The sequence below is a fragment of the Lithobates pipiens genome, unplaced genomic scaffold, assembly GCF_037356315.1.
Source record: "Lithobates pipiens isolate NorthernLeopardFrog02 unplaced genomic scaffold, aLitPip1_a1.2 Scaffold_23, whole genome shotgun sequence".
In the NCBI taxonomy this organism is placed as follows: Eukaryota; Metazoa; Chordata; class Amphibia; order Anura; family Ranidae; genus Lithobates; species Lithobates pipiens.
The window spans coordinates 274,174,830-274,192,161 of record NW_027507785.1 but is presented as its reverse complement, the minus strand read 5'-3'; the positions used below and the strand labels follow the sequence as shown (position 1 = coordinate 274,192,161).

At 39.4% G+C, this 17,332-nt stretch overlaps 1 protein-coding gene across 3 annotated transcripts in view; it reads right to left on the bottom strand.

The window, feature by feature from the left end:
• Positions 1 to 17,332, bottom strand: part of TNR (tenascin R) — an 835,808-nt gene that overhangs the window by 124,359 nt on the left and 694,117 nt on the right. For all 3 annotated transcript variants that reach the window (XM_077453200.1, XM_077453202.1, XM_077453201.1), the window contains one exon: positions 9,388 to 9,477. In XM_077453200.1, coding sequence (XP_077309326.1) covers positions 9,388 to 9,477 — 90 coding nt within the window. The remainder of the gene's footprint in view (positions 1 to 9,387; positions 9,478 to 17,332) is intronic.

Below are 17,332 nucleotides of genomic sequence, written 5' to 3'. Positions count from 1 at the left end.
GTCATTTCTGTCTGCTGCCTTGTTCCTCTGCTATCTGAATGAGTCCTTTTTTCACAAGTTTACTGACACCAAGAAGTAAAAAGGTGACAGTGGAGGGAGCTCCAGTACACAACCTGTAAATGAACAGCTTCAGGTTGGGCTTCATGGTTGGGCTGTATGAAATGTCTCGTTATAACTGTTTGATAAGTGCAAAGTATACTTTTTGGGTTGCAGGTAACAAGGTTCCACACTGCTGCACAGCCAGGCACATAACATTTTCAGCTTTTATCCAGACAAAGTGAACAGCCCTTGAGGTTTGCTTTTGTGTTTTATTAGAGGGTAATAACTTGGATGGGGATATGAATTATTGGATGCCCAACTTGAAAGTGAAAACACAGGGACTTCCTCCCTATATTTAACTTGGATTGATTCTTCTGTACAGCTCCAATTGATTACTCTGTACAGGCAAAAGCCTCGTACACACAATCGGATTGCTGGCCAACAAAACCGTGGACTTTTGTCCAAAGGGTGTTGGCCTAAACTTGTCTTGCATACACAAGGCACACAATTGTTGGCCAACAAATACGAACGTAGTGACGTACTACGTTGTTTTTCAGCTCTTTAGCACCACCCGGTGGGCTCCTTCTGCGTATTTCGTGTTAGTAGAAGTTTGGTGAATGTTGATTCGGACTTTTCATTTCGCTCTTTTCATTTCGTGCTTTTCATTTTGTGCTTTTCATTTTGCACTTTTCAATTTGTTTCTGAACGGCCGTTCGTCAACCAGACATGTTGCGGAATCAAGGGAGATAAGGTGTTATTTATTATTGACCTTGGGGTTAATGCTTTGACATAATTTTTTTGGTTGAATAATGATTTGATGTGGTATATTTTCTATATTTTCGGATGCATAGAATGCGCTTTTTGGTTAAGTTCTATTGGCAGATCGGATGTCTAATTTTATTTGTTTTTTTAATGCACAATACAAAAATTGTGTAGAATAATACTTGGCTATGTGTTTTACTTCAAATGGCAGTTTGGGAGTAAGCAGTTAAATTTAAAAAAATACAATGTAAAATTGACAAGGGACACCACCATAGTTGTAGCTTTGATCTTAAAAACTACGGGATAATGGTGTTGTTTTTTTTTGTTCCATCATAAAATGGTGCTGTGGTAAAAAAAGCATAATAATATTATTCTTGATATCACTAGAAAAAAAAAAAGCCTTTGAAAATTTGTTTCCACTAACTCCATCAGTATCACCAGCAAAGCAGCTTCATTATTGTCCCATTAAAGAAGAAGAGAATTGTACGCTACATTTCTAGATTTCATAATTTGCCACGTCACAAATGTTATTTCTCCATTACGAACGCTAGTTTACAAGACCAACCGCTTCTGGTATGTCCTTTCTTTCCAAGCGTGCGTGTTTGTACTTTGGGCTTTTGTTTGACGGACTTGTGTACACACGCTCAGAAAATCCAACCATTTGTCCATGGAAAATTTTAAAACATGCTATCCAACATTTGTGAACGGAAAATCTGACAACAATTGACCGATGTAGCATACAAACCACCAACAGCCTGTCATCACACATTTCCCTTCGGAAAGTCCGATCGTGTGTACGAGGCTTAACAGTCTCTGTTAGATTAGCAACAGCCTCTTACAAGCTAGGAACTCTCATTTCCTCTGGTAAGTAACACAATGTGTTGTGTACTGCATCCCGGAGTACCTTCAACTCCTCTGTAGACACTGGTCCCAGTGCTACTACTGCAGAAAATGCTAGCCCACTTTGCTGTCTCTTCACCAGTCCACCTGGGCGCTTCTCTTCAACAGTCTACTTGATTGACACTCTGGAGCTCTCCCAGGGCGAGGCTATAGTAGACTTAAGCACACTGCTGTCCCTGCACCATACTGTAGTACTCACACTGTCCCCCTTGCTCATGCTGCCTCTCAGGAAAGCCTTCTTCCAACTTCTCCTGTGATGGGATCCTTCCAGGCCAGCACCTGAGCCCTGGCCTGAGGCAGAGCATCCCCCCCAGACTAGGGGATTCGCCTCAAGAGCCACTGACAGCCTCCTTAGCACTGCATCTCCATCTTTCACCCAACACCCCTGCCCAGGATGACTCTGGTTTCTATTTAAGGGCCCACTTAGTCCCCTGCCAGGCCCACCTCCTGGGGATTGGCTAAGGACCCCTAAATATGCAGGACAACCCTCCTGGTTTTTGCCCTCTAGCTTTCAGAACATTCTCCAACATTATAGAACAAGGGAGAGGCAACAGAGAGTTGCCTGTACAAGTCATATTGCCCTGAACCCTAGTAATTATGACCCAGTTATAGACTCACAGGGTTTAAACAAGAGTCAGAATATGCTTTTACCTACACTGACACTAGTAGCACACTAGAGGGTGCTACATTACTATATTATTATATATTATATATTATTTAGATATTTTATGTAAGGAGGAGATGAGAAAGTGCCTTTAATCCTTTGTTAAGGTGACAACGCTACTTCTCCATAGGTAAAGTACAGTGAATGTTGTCCCCCTAGGACAGAAGGCATTTTATTGGCAGACAAAAAAGACAAAAAATCCCCCAAAAAATTAAACACAGCCAGCACATCTAAGGACTGGTAAGCTGCAAATTGTTGTTAAAAAAAAATTGTTACCAATATGCTGGCTTATTTCACAAATAATGCAGCCATTCAGCATTCAATAAAGCAATTACAGATCATTATTGAATTTCAGTGCATGCAGACCTAAGTCTGCTGACATGAGACTGTAAGTCATTAGTACTGAATCTAGGGGGATATGTGAGTTTTACTTAGCAAAGCAAAGAGCAATGTTCAGCTTACTACCCACAGGAGCCAATGTAACATTTTTTTTTTTTTTTTTTTTTTTTTTTATTGTTTTTACTTTTCTAATAGGATCATATGTATATTCTGATTGGTTGTTAGAGACTGCTAAACATGCTAACTCTTTCCCATTAAATAAAGGTCAAGGAGATACAGTACTTGGCCGCTGTGCTTGATTGTAAATGCTGCACATAAGTGAATGCTTGTAAATTAGCCCCTCTGTAAATTGAGGGAAAGCCGTTGTGATTCTCCCAGCTCTAGACTGTCTGTCATGTCACAAAAAGGGATGAAAAAATGTAAGCTACATACAAGTAAATATCTAAATTATTTAGAAACTGCAGTTCAATCACTGGCACTCAGTAGCTCAGCAGAGATTTCACTGAAGCCCAACACTTTGAAAATTCAAATGACACTTCATACATCAAAAAATCTGATTGTATCTGCTCTGAGAATTGTGTGGATGTAACAGAGCTAGACCGAGTAAAAGTGTATGAGGGTTTAATGAGCCTTCATCTGGGTCACAAACATGTGAACTGTGACAAATCATACAATCCACATGCTTTCAGCCTGTTTCATGAAGACCTCTGGCTTTGAAAATGGAGACAAATTATTTACTCCCAACTGGTGCTATTTATAAATGTTTGATATACATGAATCCAGGAGTGGGAGAATACGATGTGTCATTTTACTGTAGCATTCTCCTAGTTCAGAGTAGGCTGCTAGGTAAAATTAGTTTACCTCCTCTGTAAACAGTTGAGCAAGGATTGATTTGCTTAGGACTGCTTAGTGTGTCACAGGTTGCTGTTCTACTTACCCCTGTCTTCTAGAGTGTTGGCGGGAGAGTAGGACAGGCAGCTTGAATATTTATAAAAAACTCTGTCCAATCCCTGGGGAGGTGTGCTCAGAAAGTGGGGGGCATAAATATTCTGAGGCCTAGCAGCGGCATAGCTTCTGGGTCCAGTTCTTTAGGAGGAGACCCCTTGTGAAGACATTGAGGTCCTAGCTAGGCTTAGCTGGGAAGCCTACCAAAGAATCTTTGTCCAGAGACTGAGCAAAGCCAGAAGGAAGTTGGTTGGAAGAAGTCCAACCATTCTGTGGCTGAATGAATAATTGACTGCCCCCCCCCCTTTACAGAAGAGAAGAGACAATGGGGTGCTTTGATATCCTAAGGGAGTACAGGCAACTATTAGTGCCAGTTCTGTGGTATATTTCTTTTCCAAGTCCAGTACAGCCTGGAGTTGTGCAAAACAGTGCAATATTGGTGCAACGTTGATGCAACTTTGAATGGGAGCAACTTGGATGTGACTTTTTGTCCCTCTGCAAAGTTGGACCCACAGTTGCACGTAAAACATTCAGATACGACTTTCATGAGACTTTTGAGCATGGCCCTCAAGTGCCATGAAAGTTGGACCAAAGTAGTGCATGAACTACTTTAAAGTCGCTACAACTTTATGTCACACATACTGTATATGAATGTTTATCATTGAAAATGGGGCAGGACTTGTCATGCAACTTTGATGTCCACAGTCACATGACAAGTTGCACAAGTGTGAATGGAGTTTTAATGTACAACAATGTTCTAAGATAGCATTGATGAAGCTTGTTTTTCTATACAGTATAGGAATTTTGTACACCCCTCTAGGGTAAGATTTCCTGGAATCCATACTCTTAATTATATATGGATTCCAAGAAATCTTACCCTATAGGGGTGTACCACATCCCTTCATTGTAGAGCACAACAAGCAGGAAAAAAGACTTAATGGGACTTCGAAGGCACAGCAATGCTGTCGTATGGTACTGTTGTACCTTAAAAGTCCTGTTAGTCTTTTGTAGCCTCTATGATATTGTGGTAACTCTGAAACCTCACTAGTCTTTTCTAGTCCTATGGCATTGTTGTACCTCGAAAGACCCATTAGTTTTTTTTTTCCTGCTTGCCGTTTTAGATTGAATAATACTTCTCCAAAAAATAGAGAATGTAAAAAGTAAAAGTACCCCTTAAAAGCTGGATAAACTATTAGCTATAACTATTGTTGGATATAGAAAAAGCTTTGAGGTACGGGACTTTTAAGGTACTGACACATAAAGACATCACATTACAACCCATTAAAATAAATGTTAAATATATATTTATTTGAACAAATAATTAAAACAGACAAGTCTCCCCTTTTTGGAGGTAAGGGGAATATGCAATACTATGTTTTGTGTAAAAGAAGGGGGTGGGTTGCTGTCCATAGAGTCCCTTTGGTGCATGAGGCTTTGAGCCACACATTTGTAGAAATGTTTATTTTATGTTTTGTAAATAACATATGTAATGTATTTTATTGATTTTTTGAGTTTTCTTCTGATATATATATTTAGAGTGTGACATATTTCTCTTTACTTTGATCGATTACTTTGTATCCCCTTTTCCTGAAGAAGCCACATCGGCGAAACATGTCGAAAAGATCGGGACGGAGCATATAATATTTATTTTATGTGTTCATCCTCTGTCTGTTTTAATTATTTGTTCTAATAAATATAACATTTATTTTAATGGGTTGTAATGTGATATCTTTATGTATCGGTACCTTAAAAGTCCCTTACCTCCAAGCTTCTTCTATATCTATTAATCTTTCTGGGATGTTGGTACTGTAATGTGCATACTGGGAACAGATCCTGATCCAATATTTTTGAATAACTATTGTTGAGGAGAAGTTTCCACAGAGTAACTTTTTTTTTTATTTTACGTTTTTTTATTTATAAATGTATTTAACAACTAGAGCATCCACTCATGACAGTCATCAATACATCACATAGTTCCTTATTGTTATATGTTATAAGAATAAGTATCTCTTAAGGTAGTTAACAAAAGTATAAAGGTAGCCAATTAACAAAATTAAATCAAATTCAAGTTAGCAGGTCTCGCCTACCCCGATTTGGATCAAGCTGTAGGTGTAGATCAGTCAACTTGCTCTTATATACATTATAGAAGATGCAGTTTCTACTTAAACTATAATTTGAGGTAGGTAACTATATAATTACAAGTACAGTTTTAGGTAGTTAGATGCTCTAGGGTGGTCCATCCAAGCTTGCCATTTTTTTTAAAGTTAGTCGTAGAGAAATTTTTGTATTGCCAAAATCAGTTCATATTGTGCTTGAATATTCAATCTAACAATAACTCACCGAGTCATTTTTTATTACCTTTAATACATGTATTATTACTTTTATTAGCTATACTGTATGTGCACCCCTCTGAAACTGTTCTTGCTTTGTTACTAAGGGTTGGGCTTCACTTTTTCTAGAAATAATACACATCCATCATTTATTTGTCCAATGATAGTATCCTTATTGGTCACTGAAGCATTCTCATTAGACATGGGGATAGTGGATTTGTGGGGATTTCCTTGAAGCCAAATAAGTCAAACCCTTAGCAACAAAATTAAAACAGTTTAGAGTATTGCATGGAGGAGGCTTTTACTTTCAATACTTTAAAATGTATAAAAGGGTTACTTTGAAGTATGCACTGATTTGCCCTGATCGCAAAAAAAAAAAAATTACTCAACGCGTTTTGTTCTAAGGACCCTCTCAAGGAGTAGGAGCCTATCCTTTGATGAAACATGTCGGGAGGAGTCGATACTTGTAAGACTACAGTCCATAAACATTGCCGGCATCAGCAGTATATGTACAGAGCAGCTGACCTAGAACGGTGAGAGACGTCAAGCAGTGACCGGGCTTGAAAGCTGGGTAGTGGAGCACATTTTTGTATATCCAGCCAACAGGCAATAAAAGGGAACAGTTACAGACATGTGACAAAGGCAAAAGAGGTTCCAAAATCAGGCATGTATGTGGAAGGTGCAATATATGAAGCGGCGTATACAGCGCTGGTACAGCACATAATAGTGGTATTATCTTACTTTTTTTTTATAAATATTTTTAAATTGTAAACACCATTCAGAGTTGCCTTTTTTAGCATTCCTGGGAGATATGGAGATATCTGTATAGATGGAGCAAAGAGTTCCTTCTAAAAAAAAACCTTACCAAGTTGAAGGTCAATCAACTCCAGTGAGTGAGATAGGAGAGCACAGATGTGGGGAACAAAAGTGATACAAGACAATAAATAAATAAAATTGGAGACCTTAATGATTATTATTGTTTATAGGTATATATTGGGGTTCATTTACTAAAATTGAAGACTGCAAAATCGGATGCAGCTCTCCATAGAAACCAATCAGCTTCCAGGAATGCCTGGAAACTTGGAGATCCCACTCTTACATGTTTATTGGAACTGTGGGGTTAATTTACTAAAACTAGAGAGTGCAAATTCTGGTGCAGCTCTGAAAAGAAACCAATAAGCTGAAGTAAGAAGCTGATTGGCTACCATGCACAGCTGCACCAGATCTGTATGGATTTACTAAATCCACCCCATTGTATCACAAAGTAGAATTGAAGGTATGTAGAGCACATTTTTATTTATACACGTGGAGTGATATATTTTGATACTGAACCCAGGGGATGTTTGTGTTGTATGTTTTTTGCCCTAGTTGTGCTATATTTAGGATATAATAACTCTTTAACTGGTTTGGCCATAAAACTGGGTGTACAGCTCCTGCAAAATACTTCTACATCATGCCCAGGATAAAATCAGCCTTTGTACAAGGAATACGTAAATTAAATGTGATCCTCATCTACTCTACTCTACTCAATAAATATCAGCTTGGATAACTGTAGGTCTTGGATTTCTGAAGAAATCTATGCAGAGATTATTTATCATCAAATTAGATCTAAGGCATCACAATAGTTTTCACTGTCACTTTATGTGACATTTTCCTATAGAGTACCTACAAAATATTTATTTTATGTTGGTTAAAAAGTTTCTGGCTCTGTCAACTCCACTTTGTCATTAAAAAGATTGGTCCATTTCTGACATTTGCTTTACATGTAATATGTCATGATGTCAGCTTCTTTCTTCCCCAGGCAGTTATGTTTCTTAAATCTCGTGAGATTTTGGAGACAGAAGAGGCAAAAAAAAAAAGATTCTGTAAACATGACAACTTTAAAATGAATTTAAATAGATTTTATGGACAATTCAGTGCTCTGATATGTAATTATTCTATTGAGATGTTACCAAAAGTGTCTTGCGTGGGCCTCTTGGCTATACTCATTAACGCACACTTATTTTATGCATGCATATGCATCTTGACAATGTATGTTACTTATTATTTTCCATGTTGATAAGTTTATTATACTTATTACTTTTCTTACAATTGCTATTGATTCCCATATTAGCTACATGCTTTATCGTGGCATGTATTCTCTTGGAGCTGTACAAGACCCTTTGGATCAACATGGTCTGCTGCATGTGGCTTTCAGTGCAAGTGGAGCAGGTGCATAAATACGTTCTTTTCTAAATGACTCTTCACATGCATAACAAAACTTCTGAGGCCGCGTACACACGCGGTGACTGTTCGCCCAACTTTGTCCGTCAAACAGTTTCGGCAAACAGTCCGCTCAAAATTAGCATGGACGGACATGGCCACACACGACGGACGAACAGTTTGCTGAAACCGTGCGCGATGACGTGAACGGCACATACGACGGGACGAAAAATACGACGTCCTATACACTGCATTATAACTTTCGGCGTGAAAATCCTTTCTGAGCATGCGCGCAACTTTGTTTGACGAACAAGCCTACACACCAGCGGACTGTTCGCTGAAACAAGGTTTCAGCGGACAGTTTTTCGGAAATTCCGAAAAACCTTGTCCGTCAAACTGTCCGCTGAAACTGTCCGCTGAAAGCCCACACACGAGCGGACTGTCCGCCCAAACACTGTTCAGCGGACAAAGTTGGGCGAACAGTCCGCCCGTGTGTACGCGGCCTGAGTCATTGACTGGTGGCCTCCATAATCAGAAGGGAATTAAAATTATATTAAACCTTCAGTTTTCTAAGCCTTTCAGCTGCGGGTTTAATCACCTAATGAGTATGCAGCTTCTTTATCTTTTATTATTTGCCTAAGTTCCTGTTTACGCTGGTGCTATGACATTGCCCCAGGGTTTCTGAATCAGGGTGGCTTCTTTCTCTTGCAGCATCCTAGGTCTCCATACACAGTGTACAATAATAGAAACTAAAGGTCCCATAGCCCAGGGTGGCAAGGAACTCCCCCGCTTCTTCCTCCCTCACCTTACTAACTAACATACTGGCTGAAGACTCATTGTCCACTGATAACTCTTTTCTGTAACAACTGGAAGTTCAGGGAAGCACTATTGAGAGAGCAGGGGCCAGCAACATTGAAAGTTCTAAACTGCAAGGCCTGGGGTAGCACAGGCTGAGAGATTAAAATACTAAACGTTCGTAGGGGTTTCCCAACAACATTTTATGTACCTGGATAGCCTAGTATACTAAAGCAGGCTGAAAAAAAGAAAAGCCACAGGCTGATAGGTTGTGTCTAATGTATGTAATTCAATACATACAATACTTAAAGTTTGATCTGTGTGTCCCTGTAATACTGCAAAAAGCCAGGATGTGGAGTTAACATTCTGCATAAGACAAATAGCCACTCATAATGCCAGACTATAACTCACCAGTACGTGCGTTCATTGTTGCGGGGGCACTGTGGAGATTATCTCGAATAGCAGATATTCCTATTCCATATTCCGTACCTGGGATCAAATCTGTAAGAAAAAAAAGGACGTATAATGATTAGAAGGACAAGGGCTTATCCACTGTCCATCATTGTAAACGATTACGTACAACGTTTTCCTCCTTGTGATGTTCTCATCGTCCAATCAATCTTTCAAAAACAGAACCTTTTAAACACCTTAAATTCCTGTAATTCCTCTTATCATTCTTCCAGTGTCATGTTAAGTGCAAGACGCATATTTATCAAGTTTTTAATCAAATTTTTGTCAGCTCGCTTCTTAACTGATACGCTCTCAAGCATATAGCACAAGAGCTGAGACACCCCCAGACAAAGATATTAATATGTCTGCTTTCATGATATGTGTCACTTAACTTCTGATGCAGTGTTGGTTACATATAATTTCTTGTAGAGAGGCTGTATGACTGCTGAAAAATCACTTGCCTTTGATGTCATGAAAGCAGCATCGCCAAACCTTTCTGATGTGCCCTGCATGTATTTCTTGATACAAATATAATATCCCAAGTTATTATTTTCACTTAACATCTAAAAGCTAAGCATACCCGACACTGCTTTATGAGTTACAAATTAGAACTGGTTGAACCATAGTCTGATTTCCTATATATCTTGAGGACTTCAGTAATCAATCTGTCAAAGTTCTGGGATGTACCAACTATAAAAAAGGTGTACTGTATATATTTTATGCAAAATAAACTAAGAATCTAGTGTAGCCATGACCTGCGGCACTGCCACTGTTGCCCTCACCATTGCCCTCACACTGGAGCTGTCATTCCCCCCTCTTTGGGGCCGCAAGTGCTGTGTGTGGAGCGGCTTCACGGACAGAGGGTGAAGAGAGAGCATTTGGAGCCACAGCTGCTAGATGAGAGCCCACCTACTGTCCAGGATACAGAAGACAATGTTAATGGCTGCAATGCATCCCGCTTGCATGAAGACTGCTGGGAATAGAAAATACTTTTGGGGGAGGTGGACCTCAGAGGGATTGGACTCACGATTGTAGATCTGTGTGGGTCTACAAGTCCCAGAGGCTGGGTGCTAGAGAGAGGAGGAAAATGTATGCAGAAGCCAAGGCTCAGGACAATCTTGTGTGAAAAAGTGAGAGGTGACCATCAGAGTGGGCTGCAGTGTTGGAGAGCTACCTACTCGAGTGTCAGAGAGGGAAAGACACAAGGCTGCCATATCTACACAGGGGTCACAGCTATAAGAGAGCGTCACCTGTTCTGTGAGAGATTGCCATTACCAGTTCTGTAAGAAATGTGAGGACCTGCCATCGCCATCTGCCATCGCTGGTGCCACAGATTATGGATACTAGAGAGCAGGAGGATGCATAATCATAGGCAACTTGGAGATGAGAGGGCATTGGCTATAACTTACTTGCCCATTTATTTAACAGACAATGTGACCTTATATTAGAATACAGTTTGGGGAACTTATGCCCTGTACTGTGGGATCGGTTTAAACCTGAGCACTTCAATGCTGGAACAAACTGCACAAGCCAGTGGGAGGAGTTTGGAAAGACTGATGGACCATTAGTTTACAGTAGTTCTCTTTTAGTTTGGACCTTCCTAGTTTCACAGTTCAGGTACAGAGACACTTGGCCCTATTACTTTTGTGGTGTTGTGCCAGTGTAATATTTGTTAGTGTTGCATTTCATTGCTATTGCCATACTAAGTTTGTTGCCTTGTTAGGACTATTTCCCAAATAAACCCTCCCTAGTTATCCTTGGTGTGCCAGGGTGTATGGCGGTGCCAGAAAGGTCCTTGTCATCTGGAACCAGGAGACCCATACATCAGTGGCTCCTTGGCGGGTAAGTACTAAAGGTGTGAGCCCTCCTATTAAAAGAGCTGTAGTAGGTGGGAGGGGCTGGAAACTCATGTATACTCACAGATCACATGAGGCAACAAGTCCCCAATAAGTACAAATAGCTATTGGGTGATTGAACCAGCCAGCATCAATCAAAATGTAGATATGAGTTTATGGTGGGCAGGCCATTATAGCATATTGTAGAATATTTTTTATCCTGTTTCTCTTTATATACATTATGGGGTTGACTTACTAAAACCGCATGGTGCAAATCTGGTGCAGCTTTGCATAGTAAACCAACTTCCAGGTCTTCTTATGAAATCTTAATTGAACAAGCTGAAGGTAGAAGCACCAAATTTTGCACTTTTCAGTTTTAGTAAATCAACCCCTATCATTACAAAAAAACGTTGATATTACATTTAAAGCGGGAGTCCGCCGGGACTCCGCGTTTTTTTTTTTTTTTTTCTAAAGTCAGCAGCTACAAATACTGCAGCTGCTGACTTTTAAAATAGTGACACTTACCTGTCCAGCGCGCCCGCGATGTCGGCACCCGAAGCCGATCTCTAGATCGACACTCGAGTGCTGCCGCCGCCATCTTGGGTATGGGAATCAGGAAATGGAGCCTTTCGGCTTCATTTCCCGGTTCCCTACTGCGCATGCGCGAGCCGCGCTGCGCAATGAGGACGGTCCCCCCTGCCTCTGGGATCTGTGTGTTTCCCAGCAGGCAGCGGGGCACTTGCGGAAGGGGGCGGGCACTTGTACGCCCCTTTCCGCAGAGAGCTAGCCCGGAAGTGGGTGCAGTTACCTGGATTATCCAGGTAACTGCACCCCCCTCCCCCCTGAAAGGTGCCAATTGTGGCGCCGGAGGGGGGGAGGAATCCGATGAGCGGAAGGTCCATTTTAGGGTGGACCTCCGCTTTAAAGTATATATAAACTCAAACAATAAACTTCACATATTTGCTAACTTTTGGCTATTATGTAATATCTGTTTTATAAGCACGTACAATGCTGGTTGATTCTGCCAGAAAATTTCCTGTGCTCTTTTCCTCTGCTGTTTCTTATTAACTATCATTGCTCCCAGTTCTCGTTGTAGACTACAGAATAGAATACCTCACCTCTAAATAAGTGGAGAGGAGATGTTTGGTAATCCTAACTCACTTCCTGTCCTGGATTGATAATGTTTTTCCCCTCTAGATATAGTAGAGTGGGTGAGCATTGCCACATTAGGTCACCACTTCTTGGGACTAGAAAGCCATCACTTCTTGGGACTAGAAAGTTGTAGTCTATTACATTTCTGTTCTTGGACTTATGTCCAACATGAACATGATAGCATCATTCTTAAAACTCAGACCTCAACTGAGATGACTGGTAAACTGATGGTGAAGCAAGAATGAGTGAAAGGTAATATATGAAGTATATTATACTTAAAAGTCTGTTGGAGAATACAGTATTTTATGTGGTGATAGATTGTGACTCTCCTAACTGTTCCAAATTAGAAAAAGATATTAAAACATCTCTACCCTAACATCACTGACAATTCAAGCATATTTGCTTGACCCACCAACACTTGCAAATACGTATTCCTTCAGCAAATCTAAAAATAGACTTGTGGGGCATTTTATGGAGAAAGTTCTATCCTAAAAACAGATGCGACAACACATTTGCATGTAGCATGAGGTTGTCGGCTAGACATCTTCACTTTATGCTAATGATTTTCAGTTCATATACTTCGGCAATTGTCTGACAACTTTCACAAGTCTATAGCAAACTTCCAGAACTGAACAAATTAAAGAACATCTAAAGGCTCCTGCATGGCAGTCTATACAAATCCCAAATCCCACTACTATATGAGGCACAAGCTTTATTAAGTAAACTAAATAAATTCCTCTACCTTTCCTGAGTAAACAAAATCCTCCATTTCTGTCTCATATGCTTCTTCTTCCAGACACTGCAGCTCACAGTGGGAGGGTTTCAGCAACTGAGGCAGTGCTACCGATCTTAAAAGCAGTGGACAGGGTTAGGTGTGGCAAAGTACTGATTGACAAGCTACAGACTTATGCATCAGCAGTGACAATGCTGATAGACAGGCCCCCTACAAGATTTTTTATCCCATTGTGCAAACAGGCATCACAGGAATCTGCATTAGGTGGACATCACTGGGAGGATTAGCAAAAGATTTAAGGGACTTTGCATTAAGACCAAGGAAAAACCATGTACAGATATACTTAAACTATATTGAAAAAAGTATTGGGCACCTGACTTTACAGGCACATTAACTTTAATGGCATCCTAGTCTTCGCCTGTAGGCTTCAATATTGAGTTGGCCCACCCTTTGCAGCTATAACACCTTCAACTTTTCTGGGGAGGCTGTCCACAAGGTTTAGGAGTGTGTCTATGGGAATGTTTGACAATTCTTTCAGAAGCGTATTTTTGGGGCCAGGCACTGATGTTTGACAAGAAGGCCTGGCTTGCAGTCTGGACTCCAATGCATCCCAAAGGTGTTCTATCGGGTTGTGGTCAGGGCTCTGTACAGGCCAGACAAGTTCCTCCACCCCTAACTCACTCATCTATGTCTTTAAGGACCTTGCTTTGTGCACTGGTGTATAGTCATGTCGGAACAGAAAGGGGACATCTCCAAACTGTTCCCACAAAGTTGGGACCATGAAATTGTCCAAAATGTCTTGGTATGCTGACGTCTTAAGAGTTCCCTTCACTGGAACTAAGGGGCCAAGCCCAACCTCTGATAAATAACCCCACACAATAATCCCCCCTCCACCAAATGATTTGGACCAGTGCTTTTGCAACAATACTTTTGACAATATAGTGTATAATTAAGTGCTGTTACACGTATAGATATATGTATACATGAGGAGGCCATAGTTCTACTTATCTGAAAGCAATGTATGTTTTTTATTTGTTTGTTTCTTTCATAACATTTTTAGTCAGTGATTAGTTTTATTAGGTCATTATTACTGCTCACCCATTTCTTGCATTTCTTCCAGATTATGGTGACCTCCTGGTGCCATTGATCTGTTTCTCTCCCTATCTCCTTGATGTTATCACGCCAGTCCCCTCTCATTATAAAGCCATTATTATACTTAGGTGAACAATTAAAATCAATCTAACCCATACTTTGAAATTCCCTGTTTTCTATTTCGGCATAATTATCTTCACAAGTGCAGTTAACCAATTTAATATGTTTAGCAAGTTGTAATGTAGAGATGTGATTTGATGCTGAGAATGAATAAGAGACACTAATGTAATTTCACTTCAGACACCTCTGACAGCAGAAAGAGGAAGCAGAAATGAAATTAACTCCACAGCACTGATTTATAACACCTGTCGATGTCACTGAATACAGTCATATTTGCCAGTGTTGTTGCGGTGCAGATCTTCTGGTAATGTGAAAATGTATATATAATTTGGAAAGAGGAAATATCAAGGGTGGTTGAAAAAAAAAGGCTAAAAACAAATTAAAGTCTTTTTAGATTTTCAGATAAATCTTTTCCCTGACAATCTGGGTGAGCAACTTTTAGTCACCAGGTCATCAATCACCCGAGATGTTCACAAAGTGAACGGCGAAGTCTGTATTATAACGAGGTGGCTGATCCTGGGCCTTGATAAATGGGCTGGTGTCTTGCTTCGCTGAAGTTTCTCTGAGGTGCCTGATTCACCGCATTTTGCAATAAAGACAATTTACACCAGCCCTGCAATCCTTACAATATTGTACCGGCAAAGGCAGTCACGGCTGTCAAGAATACAATAACGCACCATATAATCAGGTCAACACTTTCTGATGCCCCTTAATAAACTATTCAGTCAGATCGTGGCTGTGTGTTACCTACGCTTACATTCAAAATAATATTGATATTTACAGACGGGAGACAAATGTACGCCTCTATACTACAGGGTGAGAATGGGAATCATGCCAAAGAAGGGATCCAGCATGGTGTTGAATTTCTCATGGCTGATTATTGTATCGATTTTCAGAGACAACCCAAGGCTCCTGAGATTCATTTATGTAAATTTTTCCCATGATAATTAATATTAACTTTGCAGTCTGTGCTTTCGTATTTTTGTGATCTGCAGTGAGCAGTTAGGCTGAGGTCAGTCTAATGTTTTGCTCCTTCTAAGCACTCTTAAGTTTAAAGTATAACTAAAGACAAAACTTTTTTTTTAGTTTTGGATAGAGTAGAGAGGGATTAGAATGCTTGTTGGGATTTTATTGCTGTCTTTGCCCCCGTTAAAGAGATTCACCCTCTTTATTTGTCCTGTTTACCGATATCATTAAAAGTGAAAGTTAAAGAAAATCACAAATTTTGGGTTGTCCCCAGAAAAATAATGGAATGGAAATCTTCCAATAGGGACACTATTTCTGGTGACCTGGGAGGTTATATACTATTTTGATATATGTATGTCCAATAAACTACAATTTCCATTGACTTGGTAGCATTTGTAGGGTGGTGTTTTGCATTCTCCACTATGGCCTGCAACATTTAATTTATGTTTACATCTGGCTGTGCTGCTCAGCTGCCACCCAACACAGCTCTGCCATAATCAGAAATTGCAATTCCCTCTTTGTCTTCCAAGCCTTTTCCGTAATGGTAGCTGAAAGCAGATTCTTCAGCTCAGCAGATTACAACCAGAAGCAGCAAAGCTGGAGTCTATAGCTGGTTGGCTGGGGGTTGGTCACATGAAAGCAAAATTAAAAATCCAATTTAGTTATTGTGCAATTACAGCGTAAAACCAAACTTCAAGCAAACATCTAAAACACAGTCAAAATATAAATATCGTAGCAGATATACCTGCCAAAGAATTTCTAGTTCTATCCATTCAGTCTTGAGCTTTACACAGCTCTTCCACACTACACATCTAGTTGGATGACACCACTTATACATAGTTCTCAACTGTCCCTGATTTTAAGCAATGTCCCTCTGCCCATTTTTCCTCCTCATTGTCCCTCATTTTGGTCTAAACTACATAGATGGATATAAAATGCACTATTTATCTTTCAAAAAGTGTTTACCAGTGCTAAACCTTTCATCCAGTTTCTAAATAGCTGCATTTGTGAATTTTAAAAGCCAATAATAGGAACAGTATTGGTAAACAAAAGCACATGTGGGTTTAACTAATCCTTTATTTTTAGGTTAATTCTCCTTTAAGGGGGCATGACGGGAGCTGTCCTACCCCCCACCTCCTGATTGGGCATTAAAGTAGCAGCAGTAGATTAATAAGGGCATCTCTCTGTCTACGCTGATCTCTTTTCCTTTTCAACCTAATTACTTGCAACTTACCTGATTGGCTTCAAGTACTGCCCTTACTTATCCCAGTGTGCTACTGTGTTAAAAGAGGCTTAGATTGAGTCAAATCAAATGTTTAGAGTTGTATTTAATAAAAATAAATGTAATGATTATTAATGAATATTAATTAATATGTATCATTATTATCTGTCTGGAGTTTATCGTTAAAGTCAACCTACCATTAGGAACTAAACTATTGTGCACTGACGAAAAATGTGTTAGTTTTCGGGGGGTGGTTTTGTTTCGTTTTTTTTTTTCGTTTTGCAAGTCATTTGTTATGATCGCAATTTTTAAATTCCTAAATTTCAAAATTTGTAAATTTGAAAATTCGGAAATTAATAAATTAGTAAATTCACAAATTTGTAAACTCAAAAATCCGAAAATAAGAAAGAAAATCCCAAAATTCGAAAGACTAACTAAGTAATAATAACCAATGAATTAAACGAAATAACGAATGCTGCATCTAAACAAATGGAATGGAACAAATGAATAACAATAATAATAAAACATTTTTATTATTGTTTTTTATTATTAATAATTTGCTACGTTCCATTCTTTTAGATACGACATTTGTTATTTCGGATAATTCGTAGCTTCAGATAAATTCGTATTTGTTACCTTCACTAACAGCCAAATTTGAAAGTAAATTCCAATACCTATAATTTAATAGTTGCTAATAATTAAGTTATTAGCTAGTTATTATTTCAGATTTTTTGTTTTTCAGATTTTTATCAAATTTATCGAATATTCGGAAAAATTTGTTAAACA